The 17107-nt window shown below is 42.2% G+C and overlaps 1 protein-coding gene across 4 annotated transcripts in view; it reads left to right on the top strand.

Moving 5' to 3' along the window:
- Positions 1–14744, top strand: part of ZNF831 (zinc finger protein 831) — a 34729-nt gene extending 19985 nt beyond the window's left edge. For all 4 annotated transcript variants that reach the window (XM_089769657.1, XM_075901113.2, XM_075901110.2 and 1 more), the window contains 3 exons: positions 3450–3622; positions 7447–7616; positions 8753–14744. In XM_089769657.1, the coding sequence (XP_089625783.1) occupies positions 3450–3622; positions 7447–7616; positions 8753–9601 (1192 nt within the window). In that variant the 3' untranslated portion in view covers positions 9602–14744. The remainder of the gene's footprint in view (positions 1–3449; positions 3623–7446; positions 7617–8752) is intronic.
- The last annotated feature ends 2363 nt before the right edge of the window (positions 14745–17107 follow it).

Genomic DNA, 17107 nt, shown 5'->3' with positions numbered 1-17107 from the left:
GGAAATTTAAAGTCAGAGATAGCGCTGGCTGGACACAGGTTTACGTTCCATTTAGTGAAGCCAAGAAAATTTTGAATGTAAAAATTAGAGGTCAGGACCTCAGCTGATGTACATCAGCATAGCACCAGTGAGCACAATGCCACTGACTTTAATGGAGACAAGCAGACATCAGATGAGCATCTGGCACTTACTCCGTCAAGAATGAGATAATACATGGTCTTATGGCTCATTTGCCTAGAGAAGAAATGTCCAAATTCTGTATGTACCGATTTTAGTGGCACTACTGTGACATGGAATTTAAAAAATTGTAAACTTAATTGCAAGTGTCAATTTAGGAAGTAATTATGTCAGATTATTGGCAACAGGCACCATGCAACCAAGGAGAGTAGAATAAAAATGGAGACCTAAGAGCTGACCGGTGCCATCTAAATAGTCTCGTCACATTCCTTTAGGGCAGGGATGGGGAACCTCAGGCTCAGGGGCTAGATGCGGCCCTTGGCTTGCCTGGATCCGGCCCCCGAGGCTCAGGGACCCCTCAAGTATTGGGGAGCCCACACTAGTACTCCAGCCCCCCTTCTGCTCCACTGGGGGCTGGAGTGCACAAAATCTACCCCTAGGCTAGGCTGGTATGGGAGGGGAATGTGGGGAGTGTCTTTCTCTTTCTCAGCTGGAGGCCACAGTGAGGGTTTTTTCCCCACTTCACACTTGTGTGTGGCCCCCGACTGATTTTTCTGTGGGTCAGTGGCCTCCGACCCAAAAAAGTTTATCCTCCCCCTACTTTAGGGCCAGACATTTTTTTTCTCATCTCTTAATCTGAACACTTATTTTTCAAAAAATAAATGAGTGTCATTATTTTACTAGACAGCTAGTTGTTTGAATGTGTTAATTGCACAATTAGGGAGGTAACTGACAAAGCAGGCACACAAATTCATGCGTGTCTGCTTGTTTTTAAACATAGAAATGTCCATGTAAATCCAGGGGCTGGATACAGACTTGGCACTTATAAAGTCTTGTTCTTGATAAAGTCTTGTTCTTACCAACCCTGGTACCTTCCCTTGCAACAAACCCCGTTGCCAGCTTTGTCCACATATTTATTCTGCTGATACCATTATTGGACCTAACCAAGTGAGTTATAAGATCAAGAACACATATTCCTGCGCATCCAGAAATATAATCTATGCTATCATGTGCCGAAAGTGTCCGTCTGCTATGTACATTGGACAAACATCTCAGACACTTCGCCAAAGGATTAATGCCCACAAAACAGATATCAGACAAGATCACAAAGAAAAAACAGTTTCTTGCCATTTTAACCAGAAAGGACACTCTCTCAATGACTTAACCACCTGCATTCTGCTACAAAGACCTTTTACATCTGCACTTGAAAGGGAATCCTCTGAACTGTCATTCATGTTAAAATTCGACACTCTCCAAAGAGGATTGAACAAACACTTGAACTATCTTACCCATTATCAAGATAGCTTCCCCAATTATCACCTCTAATACCATTAACTCACAAACATCCCACTCTCCCCACCTCTAATATCATCAATTCACAGACACTTACCTTCCTTCCTTTCCCCCCTCTCCTGCATCCTCCTCCTGTTCTGCAATGTGATTTGTCCTTTTCATATGTGTTCATTTTTTTTAATTGTATCCTTTGGTATATATGGTTGTGACTATTTTCTTCCACTATTTGATCTGAGGAAGTGGGTCTGGCCCACGAAAGCTCATCATCTAATAAACCATCTTGTTAGTCTTTACAGTGCTACATTGTCCTGCATTTTGCTTCAGCTACCCCAGACTAACACGGCTACATTTCTATCATTGTTCTTGATGGTGTACCCTGGCAGACTTTGAGACTCTTCCACCAGCCTAAGCCCAAACATTTACACTGAAGTTTTATAGCTTGGCAGTTGTAGCCCTGTGAGCCTGAGTCATCTGAGATGGGCCAGCTGTGGGTGTTTTACTGCAATGTAGACACTCCTAAGTGTTTTAAGACTATACCTCCCATTGACTTTCGCTATGTCCACATTACCACAGGATTGGTGCTGCTAAAATAGATGCACTGGGGGGAGGAGGGAATGTCAATTTAGCAGGTCTAGTAAAGACCAAGAATGTAAAATCCCAGTTAATCAGTTAACTGGTTAAACATTATGTTTAACTGGTTAACTGATTAAATGGGAGAGGGCGGGCGGGCTGGAGCAGCTTCCTCTGCTGCACGTGGGGGCTGCTCTGGCCAGGGTGGAGAGCCCCTGCCCGTAGTGTGCTGGGCCAGGCCTGCCTTGGATGGGGTCTGCTCTGGCTGGGCTGGAGAGTTGAGCCCATCGTGGGTTGGGGCTCTCCAGCCTGGTCTGCGGCGTGCCCGGCTGGGCTTGCTGTGGATGGGGGCTGCTTCTGTCGGGCAGGAGCACTCCTACCTATAGTGCAGTGGCTGGGCCTGCCACAGGCAGGGCTACTCTAGCCAGGCTGGAATGCTTCCCCGCCCCCCGCCCATGGTGGGCCCCGCAGGGCTGGAGCACCTAGTAAGGGTGATGCTTATTGTGTAACTGGTTAACCATTCAAATCCTTAGTGAAGATCTGCTAAATTGATGGCAGAGTGCTCTCTGGTTGACTCCAGTACTCCACTGGGAGCAAGAGGAGTAAGGTATGGGAGAGCATCTCTCATCAATACAGTGCAGTGTAGACACTGCAGTAAGTTGACCTAAACTATGTCAATTCCAGCTATGTTATTCATATACCTGGAATAACGTAACTTAGGTTGACTTACTGCAGTAGTAGACCAAGCCTTAGTGACTTTTTAAGATACATTTGAATGTATGTTATGACTCCCACAGATGTGAGGTACTGTCATGTTTTGGAAGATAAGCAAGTACTTCTTCATCAGCATCCCCAAGGAGATAATTTCTGATATAAACTTAATTAATAAGCTCTTGTCACTTTATAGCAAAAAACAGAGAACTCAAACTCTTTGATCTAAACCTTGAAGTATTTATGTTCTTTAGTAGTGATAACCAAACAGTAGCACATAAGAAATTGAGCCAGTGGCCATTAGCAAACAAGTCCTAGTTTTGATAACGTGCCTAGTTGCAAAATCTGTGGGTTTCCTGCAATGTAGGGAGCTCTTTTCATTTGATGAACCACGTTCTGAAGTCTTTACTCAATTTTTACATAGTGCTATCAGGCAAAGCTCCCACCAACTCCACTAAAACTATGAACTTTTTAGGATTTCGCCCATTTTGACTAAGGCTCTTTTAATACAGGATCTTTTGTGGCATGCATAAAAGTAACATTTCCCTTTTTCATTGTTGTCATATTTTGTATAGGTCAGTTTCAGCCCAAATGGAATTTCAGGAAAATTGTGAGCTTACTCATCTACTTTTAAATAGCAACTACTCGCAACATACTTGTTTGTACTTTTACTGAAAATGCTATATTTTCCAATGCAGGTCCAAAGGGAACCATGTGCATGGATACACTCAGTTGAAAACTAAAAGGCTGAGCAAGCAACACTGGCTTCCAAACAGGGCATTAGATACTCTGAAAAAGCACCTGCCGTACCACTCACGCGATAGCCTTAATCAGTGTGAAAAAAGCTACTCTCCTGCATCAAATTTGCAAGGTAAGGCTAACTTGCCTGTTCATATTTACAAGCATGTAATAGTCTTTCTTTGGTTGATATTTAATATTAAACAATTTATCTGAGATACAATATGTTCCATATATGGCTGAAAAATTGTATTTTCTCCCTTTGCAATGATGTTCTTCTGACCATTAAAGCAAACCAGGGCCCAACTTTTCAAAATCCCCATCTGCATATGATTTGTAATAGAAACTGGCAGTTTTAGATACTGGGAAAATGTATTATTTTATAATAAGCTTGCCTAGTGCAAGCCCTATGAAAAAAGAAAAAAAACACCGTGTCCCCACAATGAGTACAATTTTAGCCTGTGGGTCTTCTTGTGCTGCCACTCATCTCCTGATGATTGGAACAGCTGATAACACAGATATAATCTCTGAGTCACTACGGCCAGCTATCCTTCATGGAAGTGCCCAAGTAGTCTGCAGTTCTTCATGGGGGGACTGCACAAATATTAGTGATATCCTCAAATGCATAAGAAATGTATATTTACATCATAGCCAACTTTATACTGTGGATACTGAAATAAAGGCATTTATGATTAATAAATGATCATAACATTAATTGTGGTGTTCTATGGCACTGGCTCTCAAATTGCACTGTTGACCCCTTTCACATAATAAGTCTCTGGGTATGTATAGACTGCATCCCTCTGTCAGCAGAGGGATGCAGATTAGGCAGGTCAACTTTGGAAATGAGGCAGGGATTTAACTATCCCGTGCCTAATTTGCATAAAAATGGCCACCGCATTTTGCCGACTCAGCTCTTTATTGGCAAAAAGCAGCAGTTTAGAGGAGGATCTGTCGAGAAAGAAAGCCTTTTTCGACAGATCCTGTAAACCTCCTTGTAGTCTAGACATACCCTCTGAGTGCAACCTGCCCGTATGCATTTAACTCCTTTTAATATATTTAACACAATTCTAAGCATGCTTTGGGGTGGAGATTAACAACTCGTAACTTGTCCCCTACTCAGTAATCTCACAGCCCCCTGAGAAGTCCCAAACCACAGTTTGAGAACCCCTTTTCTAAGACAGTCTTCATCTGAAGTGCTTTACAAAATTAATAATTCAGTTTCTTAATACACTGTGAAATGCCATGGTTCAAAACTTCAGTGTTGATTCAGAAGAGTAGGACCTCTTAAATCACCAGCCCTACTGCCTGCAACATCTGGGCTTAGCAGAACTTAAATAAAATACAAACTGTATATATCTACAGATAAGAGACAGAAAAACTGTACAACTTAAATGTGGCAGAAAAAAATCATTGATTCTTTTGTTAGATCCATAAGCATGTCTAGCTATTGACACCGCACATTTATAGCTTATTTACTGTTATATTTTCCAGTAAAGTATTTTTGAATGTTTCTGCTTTTCTGCAAAAAGATTTTATAATTCTATTGCAGAATAAAATTAATCTTGTAGTACTTATTCAAATGAATAAAAGCATGGATTGAAGGGTTTTATTAGCTTCTGTATTTTGGGTTAAATGCCATCTACTATATATTTGAGAGAATATTTGTCTGTTTGTCTGTTCAAGAATGCTTCCTAAATGATAAGAGCTAGCACCACCAAATTCAGTATACAGCTTCCTCTTATCACAACTTAAAGCAAGGTTATGCTAGGAAAATGGGATGTGCCTGGAAAGGGATTGCTTCTCAGAAAACCATAAAGAAAAGAGATAGAATCACCACGCAGGTAAAAGAGGCTGGCTGAGGACACCACTCCCCCATCTGAGACTGCCCAAGCCCCGAGCCTTCCTCCCTCAGGTGTTTCCCCAATTAGTATAAGAGTATTGCTGGCTGTTCCCCTTTATCAGGGAGCCAGGGGAAAGTGCACCATTGCTGCATTCCTCCTTCTGGCTGGGGAATTTAGGGGGCAGACGGACCTGAACCTGCCCCAGCCAGAGGACATGAACCCAAGAATCTCTTCTTATAAATGAATCATACAAGGTGTAAGGCCCACATCTTCCCACATACACTTTTGCCTAAGACTTGCCCCGACTACAGTTCCAGCACAAGAGGCAAGGAGGAATCCTGCCTTATGTGTTTCCTTCCTGGATGGTATCTTGTTCAGGGCTCTGCATTAAGGCCCAAACCATATCTAACTATAGCTCACAGGGCTGAAAATCCAGGCCACTATTTGTGATAAGCAGGTGTTTGGCTCATTTGTAATAGGAAATTAGTGTTGACCATGGTGCTGAAATCAGGGAAGTTTATGAAGTTGATATATGATCATGTGGGTATTTAAGCAGAGTGATCTGCAGTAAAATATTTTAAAACATTGTTTTGTTCCTTTTTAAAAACAGCCCTGATCAACAGATGTGAAACACTCAAAAGCCCTTGGCACATTCCTAAGCATCAAAAAGGCAGAACATATGAAAACAAGAGAACAGAAACTTTCATTAAGACTAAAATTAGTTTCTAGAGGACTTTGAAAATAAACAAACAAATAAATAACACTGCCCTTCTATAGTACCTTCCATAAGGCATCTCAAAGTGCTTTGCAAATATTAAGATTTAGGCCTATAATACTCTTGTAAGGTAGTGAAACATAATTATCACCATTACACTGTTGGAAAAAGTGATGTGTTTCAGAAAGGTGGAGTGACTTCAGCAAGATCTGACAATGAGCCAGGAATACAATGTAAGGATGTCTCAGAGAGGCAGAAGCACAGGAGGTTGGGGGGCAGCCGGCACTGCAGAGACGGTGCTGGGTGAGAACCGGCTTTTAGCAGCATATAGCAGCATTTAGCATATATCAGAAGTGTGCAGAGCAATAAAATAAGAATTATCATATAATTCCAATGAATAGATTCTTTTGCTGCCTTTTTTGACTATCTGCATAACCTCTCCCTGATTTTCATTATGTATCTAATTAGTTTAGCTACTTAATGCCAGTAACCTTAGAGGCATGAGCTGGTATAGTTGTAATATACAAGAGCTGAGCTGTTTCTTATGATGCATTCTGCCAGTACAACCTGAGGAAAAGCTTTGTGTATGTTTGAAATCCTGTCTCTTTGACCAGCAGAATTTGATCCAGTAAAGGATATTACCTCATTTATCTTGTCTTTCTTATAGCCTGTGACCAACAAGAGTACAACACTGCAAATACTACTTGCCACTGTAATGTGGCAAAGCAACTTAACTGTAATAGGTCCTTCTAATTCTGTCACTTTTCCATTCTGAAATTTAAAATTAAGATACTTTCTCACCATCCCTTGACTTACAGACTTGTATCTCATCAATACTTCTTCCTTAACTTCTTTTTCTTTTTCCCCTTGCTTTTATTAACATATCTCCTCCTAACTTTCTCCTGCACTACTCCCGTCAATGCCTCTATAATTTAAAATTTTGTATAAAGATACATTGAAGGATCGAGAGGTAAGCAAATTTTGAAGGAAAATATTTAAGATTACCTATTGCAATCAGAACTGCAAATTTGCTTCAGTGGTATTCATGAGTTTTTTAAGTTGCTCCTCATAAAGATATGTGCATCAAAATTTTGCTCACAAGAATATTAATTGAAAAGAAAGGTGGGAAAAGTATTCACAAAAGAATATTCATTAAAAGTCACACAGGCTGAATAGCAGATTACAAATAGCAACTGCTCAACACATCTGCTATGGCTAACAGTTTGCAAGGAATCCAGAGGTCAAATTATATTAGGATAATTCATGTTCAGAATTAATTTGATGCAGCAGTGTAAGAAGCCAAAGTGTGTTCATAAATATAAAAAAGTTTATGATAAAATTGCTGCCGAATTGTATTTTAACCTCAAAAATGTCTCTAAATAATTTCTTTCCCAACAGATAATTATCACCCTCAGCAGGGGGAGTTTTCTTGCCCCACTTCAGACAAGCCAGTATCCAAAGGGAATAATGATAAGAAAGAAGATAAGAATCACAAAAATAACTCAGGAATATTTTCACTGGCTGAGCATTCAAGCAACTTCAGGCAAAAAGGCAAACTGGATGGAAAAGTAGGTGTTTCACCTGTATTTCATAGAAGATTACATTGATTTTAGAAAACTTCATTTCACCCTGTTATTTGACTGCTTCTGCAGTTCAGTTTTGCCCATTTGTTTGCTTTTCATATTTTGTGTTTTCATAAAATCTATAAAGATGGTAACATGGTTGCAAAAACATTTTAAATCACTTAATTTAGAATGTTTTTGTAGTGAAAATATCATAACTTAAAATGGTATTTCTCTCACTTTCAGAGCTTCTATGAGAATTAATATATAAGTATAAATTACTACCATAAATTACATTTTGGTAATTTATGAAAATTAGTTCTCATATTTAGGAATGTAACGCTTCAGATGCCCCTCAGCAAACAAACTGGAGCAGATGCACACCCTCCCTGGTATTTCTATACTGCTCACAAATAATAGAATAAACTTTACATTTTTAGCTCCTTAATCCTTCAGGCTATGTCTAGACTGCAGCCTTTTGCGTAAGAACCTGTAAACCATTTTTTTTAAGGAGTAAGTGTTCTTGCTCAAAAGGTTTTTTTTGTGCAAAATGGACCTGTCTACACTGCTTGTTTTTGCACAAAAAGCCTCAGCAGAGAATATGCAAATGACAGAGTGACAAATGCTAATGAGCGCTTCATTAGCATACTCTCTGCTTACAAAAGGCCCAGTCTAGATGTAGCCTCAGTTATGGACACTCTTTTGCAATGTATGTCAACATAAAGAACATACACCACATAAAGTTGGCAACCCTCCAATTTTAGCCATAAGGCCTAGCTATGAAAGAAAAAAAAAACCTCAGACACACCATCCACCCACGCACCCACCCTCCAACAACCAGTGAAGAAATGCACAACTAATTTGCCTTATTTCTCAGAGTTTAGCAGTCACTGAGGGATGAATACTGTTGTTTTGTAGTTATGACAAAAAGAAAAACAAATACTATTGCAGTAGTCTAGAAGGAGGACCACATTTATGCCTGTATAACCCAGCTGATACCCCACATATAAACAGTTATATAATTATATAGCTATAGGTAACATAATTATTATTTTCCTTCTCTTTACAAATGATTAAACTGCTTTGAATTGAAATTTTTAATGTAAATTGAAATTCATTTTCTCCTACCCCTTATGTTGCAGGATATTACTACACCAAATTACAAACCCTCAAGAGGCAATCTCTCTCTTCAGAACATCAGTGCAATGCCGGGATTACCTATGGTAACATACTCCTGTTCATCACCAGCGAAAGCTGCCACAGAACAAACCAACAATGACCTAGACATCTGCTGTTTAGTGACTCAACCTCTCACTCTTCAGAAACCATTTCCAGTGGAGCCACAGCCAAATGTTTATTCTGATCCTGTGGAGTCCTCTTTTTGGTCTTTTCCTTTTGATTTTATAGGCACAGGTACATGCTGTCAGCATGTTAGTATGGGTTCAGAGGTTACTGCTCCTTTTTTCGTATGGCCAAAAGCAGACCACAAAAATATACTCAATGTAGAGTCACAAAGTCAAAGTTTTGCTGCAGCATACCCACTGGTCCAGACCTCAGGAAAGGAGGAACATCCAATGGAAGGAAATTCATACTCATCTCTGAAGGGGAAACTTATTCCCAGTTCCAAAACTGTGTGTTCAGCTTCATTGGGATCAAAGGTGAACACTGTTCCCCAGACATCAATCACAAGCACTAGCTTACCTAGCACAGCTAATATACAGGGGATGAACACTTCTCATGATCCTCATGAATGTGTGAACAAGAATGGAGCATACTTGCAATCAGATGGCCAAGGAAAACTTAACGAAACTGGCACTAATTCTTTTAAAGAGCCCTCATTTCCCTCAAGTCCCACAGAGTCCACAGCTAGCTCCGAAACACCTTCTAGAACATACAAAAAAAGAGGTTTAGAGAGGATGAGGAAACAAACTCGAGTGGAATATGATGACACAAGCAGTGATGATGAAGACAGGCTAGTTATAGAAATATAACAAACAGAACACTGTGACACACCAGATGGGTGTATGATGGTACATTATGGAGACAAATGCCATGGAAATTGCAGATCACTGATCTGCCTTTCTGAAGCACCTTAACATCAGAATAGCCATTCTTGCATAGTATAGGCAAAGCTCTCTTCTAAGAGCAACGGTTCTTCTTTGCAAGGACTCAGGCTTCTTTTACAGATTTTAATACTTTTGAATGGTGCAAGGAAGCAGTTAAAATACATATTTAAATGTACAAGGTGCCCCAACTCCAGTAAACCTCATTAATTCCATTTAACACCTAGAGTCTCTAGCACCCAGAGACTACATTATAAAGACACTGTAGTGTTTTTATTTACCAATAATGATAAAACATCAATCAGACTCTTTAATGCATAAATTGAGGTGTAGATTGCAACAAACCATGGGTATATCTTCATCCCTGTGCTCCCCTCTTCAGTAGTTATTTCCAGCTTTACTGGAAGTAATGTATGTACATTGAAAAGAAGCTATCTATGATATCTATGATATTGTGAGATGTCACACAAATACTGACTTTTTCCATGTTGCACAATGGTCAATGCTTCTTTGTGAGAAAGTGACACAAGCATGTCCTGCTTTGTGTTTTGTGCCTTTTCTGCTGAAATCTACAAAAAAATATATTCTTTTAGCTCTACTTGGAGAAATTGTAGTGTAAACAGGTAACGTCAATGTTTCTTTGTACTGAAATTTTTATCTCAGAGACTTTCTCTGATTTTGTTTTTTGGATTGTGCTCTAAAAGCAAGTTACCTTGGAGTGTTTTGTTCTATTTTGTTCTGAAGTTTAACCCAAGTGAAACCTTTTGCCTTTCTCTCTAAATCTCTAATAAGTAAAAGTTGACATGACATGGCTTTTTTTCTAGGGTTTGGCATCAGGGCATCTGTAGCACTATTGTCATGTAAATCAACTTCTGCTTTGCAACCCAAAATTTACTTTGTTTACACGAAAACATTTCCAGTCAGTAAAATTTCAGACACACTTACCATTCACTGGAAGTTAAAGTTGACAGAGAAAGTTTTAAATCATTTCACTGCTGTACTGCAGTCCAATTTTATATTTACGTTTGCTATGAGTTTTGTATAATTTGAACTAATATACAGAGTGAATTAACTTACATGTGCTATTCATAATTGCATGAACTTTAAAGGATAGAGTAATCATGCAATCATGCACAAGTAAGCCTGTATTGGTCCTAGTTATAAAAAGGTTTAGTGTACTATCTATGTCACGGTATGTTAGAGAAACATATGCATATTGTAAGAAGAAATGAAAAGTACCAGAATGACAATCCTTCTGTGGATACACATAAATGGAACTAAATGCTAAGTTCTATGTTATCCCTTTACACTCATATGTATTATGAAAGTGACCATAGTTTCAATTTGCCCTGCAGAGTTTTCTATTTAGCATCAAATTATGTTGCTATATATTTTTACTGTTAGGGAAATTGATATCATGATTAGAGTGTTATACTGATTTCTGATTATACGTGATAATGATTTTATGTTGAAAAAGGTTAATGGGTAAAGCAGGATTTGTTTCTTCTTCTGCAGGGCAAAGGCATTTCAGTAGGATTGCTATAGGGCTTGGGATCATGACAGCATGGAAGAATGGAAGTCTTGCTTTAATAAAAATGCACAATTAGCTTTCTTCCCCCTTGACTTTTGTGAAACCCTGGGACTTATCCTGATCTCACTTGTCATACGCTGGTTTTATAATACAAGTGTTAACTCCATACACTTTAGAGGAATTATTTCCTGTTTGACAGGAGTGTAAATAGAACCAGAATTATGCCCATTAAGCTTACAGGTCAGAGGCCAGTGGATATTGGGGCCCCAGTCTGTAAATAAGTTTTATGCAAAACTGCTCTTAATTTCAATGGGATTTTTATGTATGGAACAAGGACATGAGATGGTTAAATAGTGTATTAAGCTGGGAAGGCATATTCTAAAGACTAGCAAATATGTGTATGAAGTTCCTGTTTGGGAAGTTAAGAGGCATGAAAGGTATGAACACTGGAGGACTGGAAGGCCCTGAAAGTTGCAAAATATAATTGCATATTTTTGATGAATATGCAAGGTATGCTACCTAAAATATTGTTTGTTGAATGTTGATAAGAATGATACAACCGACTTATTTGTATATTTTTAAAAAATCTGTTCCTTTATATTCTTAAATTATTTTGTTTTGATAAAAATTAAACTTGAAGTTCACAATGACTCTAAGAATATGGTAGTTATTAGGGTTTGGTTTAAAAAAATGCTGTTTCACCACGGGGTGACTGTGGGAAAGTCAGGTTATCCAGGTGTGACCACAGATGCAGTATAACCCTGCTGTTCTGCAGTCATGCATGTCTTTCCCTGAATTATACTCCAGGGCTGTGTCGACATCAGCAAGATTTCACTGTCTACACTGGCCGCGAGTTCTTGCGCAAGAACACTGACGTTCTAATGTAAGAAATCAGTGCTTCTTGCGTAAGAACTATGACGCTCCCGCTCAGGAATAAGCCCTCTTGCGCAAGTGTTCTTGTGCCATAGGCCAGTGTAGACAGGCAACATGAATTTCTTGCGCAAGAAAGCCCGATGGCTAAAATGGCCATCGGAGCTTTCTTGCGCAAGAGAGCGTCTACACTGGCACGGATGCTTTTGCACAAAAGCACATCTCTTGCGCAAAAGCACATACCAGTGTAGATGCTCTCTTGCGCAAATACTTTAATGCAAAAACTCTTGCATTAAAAGTATTTGCACAAAATCTTGCCAATGTAGACGTAGCGAATACAACTGATCAACTGCAGACATTTCTTTTGCTGGTAATATAAACAGGAACACTTTCCATTCACCTATCAAAAAAAGTGATGATTGCATGAGTTTTTAGATTAAACATAACATGTGTTGTCCAAAGGAACACATTTACAGTCTCTAGAGCTGAATTAGGGAACAGAATCTCATATTAAAAATGGTCATAAATACTACAGAAGTGCCAAAACTGAATTTACATCTTAAACCAGTTCTTTAAATGACTAATGAGTTGTAATGTATGCTTAGAACTCAAATAATATAAAATTCCTGCTAGGTATCTAAGCTAAGTATGAGGATAAGTAAGAAGATTGAACTATTTCAACTTAGGCCTGGTGTCCACTCAGAGTTTACACCAAATTTAGCTGCACATGACTGATTTTCTAAACAATGCATTCACATTTCCAAGTCTGCCTCATCAACCTTATGGGCTGCTGAAGACAATGTTGGTTGTTCCTGATTTCACAAGGAGTAATGCTATTCCTGACCTTGCCTGGTCATGCATCTGACGAAGTGGGTCTTTGCCCATGAAAGCTTATGCTCCAACACTTCAGTTAGTCTATAAGGTGCCACAGGATTCCTCGCCGCTTTTGCAGATTCAGACTAACACAGCTACCCCTCTGATACTTGCGGTCATGTTTACAATAGTGTAGATGCAGCATTGGCCCCTAGGAGGCATCTAATAGTGCCACAGTCTTACACCTCTATTGTTCTCTAGCTAAACAGAAAAAGCCCTGGGAAAGTTTGAACTTCATTTCCTGTGTGGCCAGCATTGCAAGGACATCTCTTAGAGCAAGCAGCACACCACACTGCGACATACGTGGCCATGACTTCTACTTCTAACAATTCTACTTCAATGATTTCAAATATTCAAGTCCCATGGGTGCAGAAGAGCACCAGCATGGAGTGTCCAGGAGATCTTCGACCTTAGCGAGGCATGGAGAGAGGAATCCATTCTCTCTGAGCGCCGAACTGCAGATCAAACGCGGAAGATTTACATGAAGATTGGAAGCTGCCTGGTTGCCAAAGGATATTCCAGGGACACCTAGTAGTCTGAGTCAAAATCAAGGAGCTGAGATATTCCTACCACAGGGCAAAGGAGGCAAACAGATGGCCTGGTGCAGCACCACACGCATGCCGGTTCTATGAGCACCTGGATTCTCGGGGGGATACCAGCTTCCTAAGCCTGACTCTGTAGTCCATGGCATCAGCGTGGAGGACAGCCTGGTGGAAGAGGGGGAGGAGGAGGAGTATGGCCAGCTGGTGATCGGTAAGACCCAAGAACTTTTTATCATGCTGGATCCAGTCCCCTCCTCCCAGGATGTTTCCCAGTTGATCACCAACCCCAGGGGAGGCACTTGGGTAAGCTTGCAATTTTTTTTTTTACTACAAGCAGGTGAAAGCAATTGGGTGTGACACGGTGTGCTCTGTGACTACACAGCATGGGAGCGAGGGTGGCAGGGGGAGGAAGGAGGGGGAGAGAAAAAAAACAGCTTGTTAATGTGCCTGCAGTTGGAGTGGGAATCTTCCCTGCACATCTCCATGAAGCTCTCAGATAGGAACTCTTTGATACTTCTCTCAAGATTTTTGGAGGGGCAAGCCTTATTGCGTCCTCCACAGTAGGACACCTTCCCACACCAAGCTACCAGTAAGTGTTCTGGTGGCATTGAACCACAAAGTACTGCAGCAAAAGGCCCAGGTTTATGGCCACATTCAGGGTATATCTACACTACATCGCTAATTCGAACCAACTTACTTCGAATTAGTTAATTCGAACTAAGCTAATTTGAATTAGCGCAGCTAGACCTAAAAACTAGTTCGAATTAGTGTTTTGCTAATTCGAACTAGCATGTCCACATTGAGTGGACCCTGAACAGAGGTTAAGGATGGCCGGAAGCAGTGCCGGCAGGGCATCAGAGTAGGACTTAGAGTGTGGAGCTGCTGTCTCAGGCTACCCGAGGGCTGTGCTTAAAGGGACCCGACCCCCACCCCAGACAGACAGTTCTCAGGGGTGCCCCGCTTGCAAAGCAGTCCTGGCTTGGAGTGCCCAGAGTGCCCACACTAGGCAGATCACAGCACTCGGCCATCAGCCCGGCTGCACTTGCCGCAGCCTGCCATCTGGGGAGAGGGGGCAATTGGGGGGCTGCAGGAGCGCTTCCACCCCAAGAAGCCTGCAGAGCCAGCCCAGTCCTCCCCATTGGGGGCTCGTGCCCCATTCCTCCCTCACCTCCTTCCACTTACCCCTCCCTAGCCCCCCTTCCTGATGTACAAAATAAAGGACAATTGTGTTCAAAAATAGAATCTCTCTTTATTGAACAAAACTGGGGGAGACTGGGAAAAGGAGGTGGGAGAGGGGAAGAGAGAGGGTGGGAGAGGGGAGGGCAACTACAATGATGAGGGGTTTGGAACAGGTCCCATATGAAGAGAAGCTAAAGAGGCTGGGACTTTTCAGCTTAGAAAAGAAGAGATGGAGGGGAGATAGGATAGAGGTCTATAAAAGCACGAGTGGGGTGGAGAGGGTGCATACGGAAAAGTTCTTCATTAGTTTCCATAATAGAAGGACTAGAGGACACCAAAGGAAAGGAATGGGTGGCAGGCTTCAAACTAATAACAGAAAGTTTTTCTTCACAAAGCAAATAGTCAACCTGTGGAACTCCTTGCTGCAGGAGGCTGTGAAGGCTAGAACTAGAACAGAGTTTAAAGAGAAGTGAGATCAAGTCATGGAGGTTGGGTCCATGGAGTGGTATTAGCCAGGGGGTAGGAGTGGTGTCCCTGCCCGAAGTTTGTGGAAGGCTGGAGAGGGATGGCACGAGACAAATGGCTTGGTCACTGTCTTTGGTCCATCCCCTCCAGGGTCCCTAGGGTTGGCCGCTGTCGGCAGACAGGCTACTGGGCTAGATGGACCTTTGGTCTGACCCAGTATGGCCATTCTAAGCTCAGGGTCAGGGGTCTCAGTGGACCACCTTGATTTTCATGCAGACCTGCTCCTGGGTGGCCAGGCTGGCAGCTCTCCTGCCCTAAACGGCCACTTTCCTGTGCCTAGTGCGGAGGTCGTGGACGAGGTCCACGATGTCTGCACTGGACCAGGCGGGTGCCTGCCTCTTGCGGTCCTGGGCAAGCTCCTGGGAGCTGCCAGCCTGGTCCCGGGAAGAGGCGGAGGGCTAGGGGGCATCGGGTGGGTGGCTCGAGCCGTGCCAGGTGCAGGGTGTGCTGGCTGGGTGCTGGCAGGCTTGCACCTGGCACGGGCACCGTAGCCAGCCCGTGCCCCTTTAAGGAGTCCGGGGCTGGGAGGGGGGCAATAGAGTTTCCCTGGTGTTGGCCAGAGTGGCCACCAGGGAAAGCTGGGGAGGGCTAGCCTCCCACTAGTTCGAATTAAGGGGCTACACAGCCCTTAATTCGAACTAGTAAGTTCGAACTAGGCTTAGTCCTCGTGGAATGAGGTTTACCTAGTTCGAACTAAGTGCTCCGCTAGTTCGAATTAAGTTCGAACTAGCGGAGCGCTAGTGTAGCTCCTATCAAAGTTAATTCGAACTAACGTCTGTTAGTTCGAATTAACTTTGTAGTGTAGACATACCCTCAGTTAGCATCCTCTCCCAATTACTCTGTGTGATATGGAGAAGACTGATTTTTCTTATGGCAACCTGGATGGAGGAGGAGGGGAAGCTGACCCCGTGAAGTCACATGAGCAGGACATACATTCCCCCTCCTGAAGGCTGGGAAGGTAGCATTGTCCCAGGAAGCTGCATATGGCAGACTCAGCATGTTCCAGATTCAGAGGGAAGCCAGCCTGCTTCGTCCTCCTAAGTCTGTAGGCTGGGAAAGTAACACTGTCCTGGGAAGCTATGTGTGCTGGACTCAACGTGTGCCAGTGGGAAGCCACTCTGCCTTGTCTCCCATCTCCTACCTGCAGGCTCGCAAAATAACACTGTCTCAGGAAGCTGTATGTGCCAGACTCAGAATGTGCCAAAGAGAAGCCACTTTGCCTCGCCCCCTCACTCCTGCCTGCACTCTCCAGCAGTCTGGGAAAGTAGCACTGTCCCATGAATCCACGTGTGCTGGATATCACCCAGCCTCTCTGGCTTAGCTGGAATCTCTCCTTCTCCCTTCCTGCATACAGGCTCCTGACCTGGCAGCCCACTTATCATGCCTGCCTTCCTCTGACCTGCATGAGTCCAGATGTTCCCCTGAGAACTGTGTGTACCCACTGTACAGTAGTCATAGAATCATAGAACACTAGAACTCGAAGGGACCTCGAGGGGTCATCGACTCCAGTCCCCTGCCCTCACAGCAGGACCAAATACCATCTAAACCATTCCTGATCATAGAGTCATAGAATACTAGGACTGGAAGGGACCTCAAGAGGTCATCGAGTCCAGTCCCCTGCCCTCATGGCAGGACCAAATACTGTCTAGACCATCCCTGATAGACATTTATCTAACCTACCCTTAAATATCTCCAGAGATGGGGATTCCACAACCTCCCTGGGCAATTTATTCCAGTGTTTGACCACCCTAACAGTTAGGAAGTTTTTCCTAATGTCCAACCTAAACCTCCCTTGCTGCAGTTTAAGCCCATTGCTTCTCGTTCTATCCTCAGAGGCCAAGATGAACAAGTTTTCTCCCGCCTCCTTATGACACCCTTTTAAATACCTAAAAACGGCTATCATGTCCCCCCTCA

This window comes from Pelodiscus sinensis, chromosome 17 (assembly GCF_052426305.1).
Source record: "Pelodiscus sinensis isolate ZL-2025 chromosome 17, ASM5242630v1, whole genome shotgun sequence".
Taxonomy (NCBI): domain Eukaryota; kingdom Metazoa; phylum Chordata; order Testudines; family Trionychidae; genus Pelodiscus; species Pelodiscus sinensis.
The sequence above is the reverse complement of the archived record's forward strand: the minus strand, read 5'-3'. Positions and strand labels throughout refer to the sequence as shown.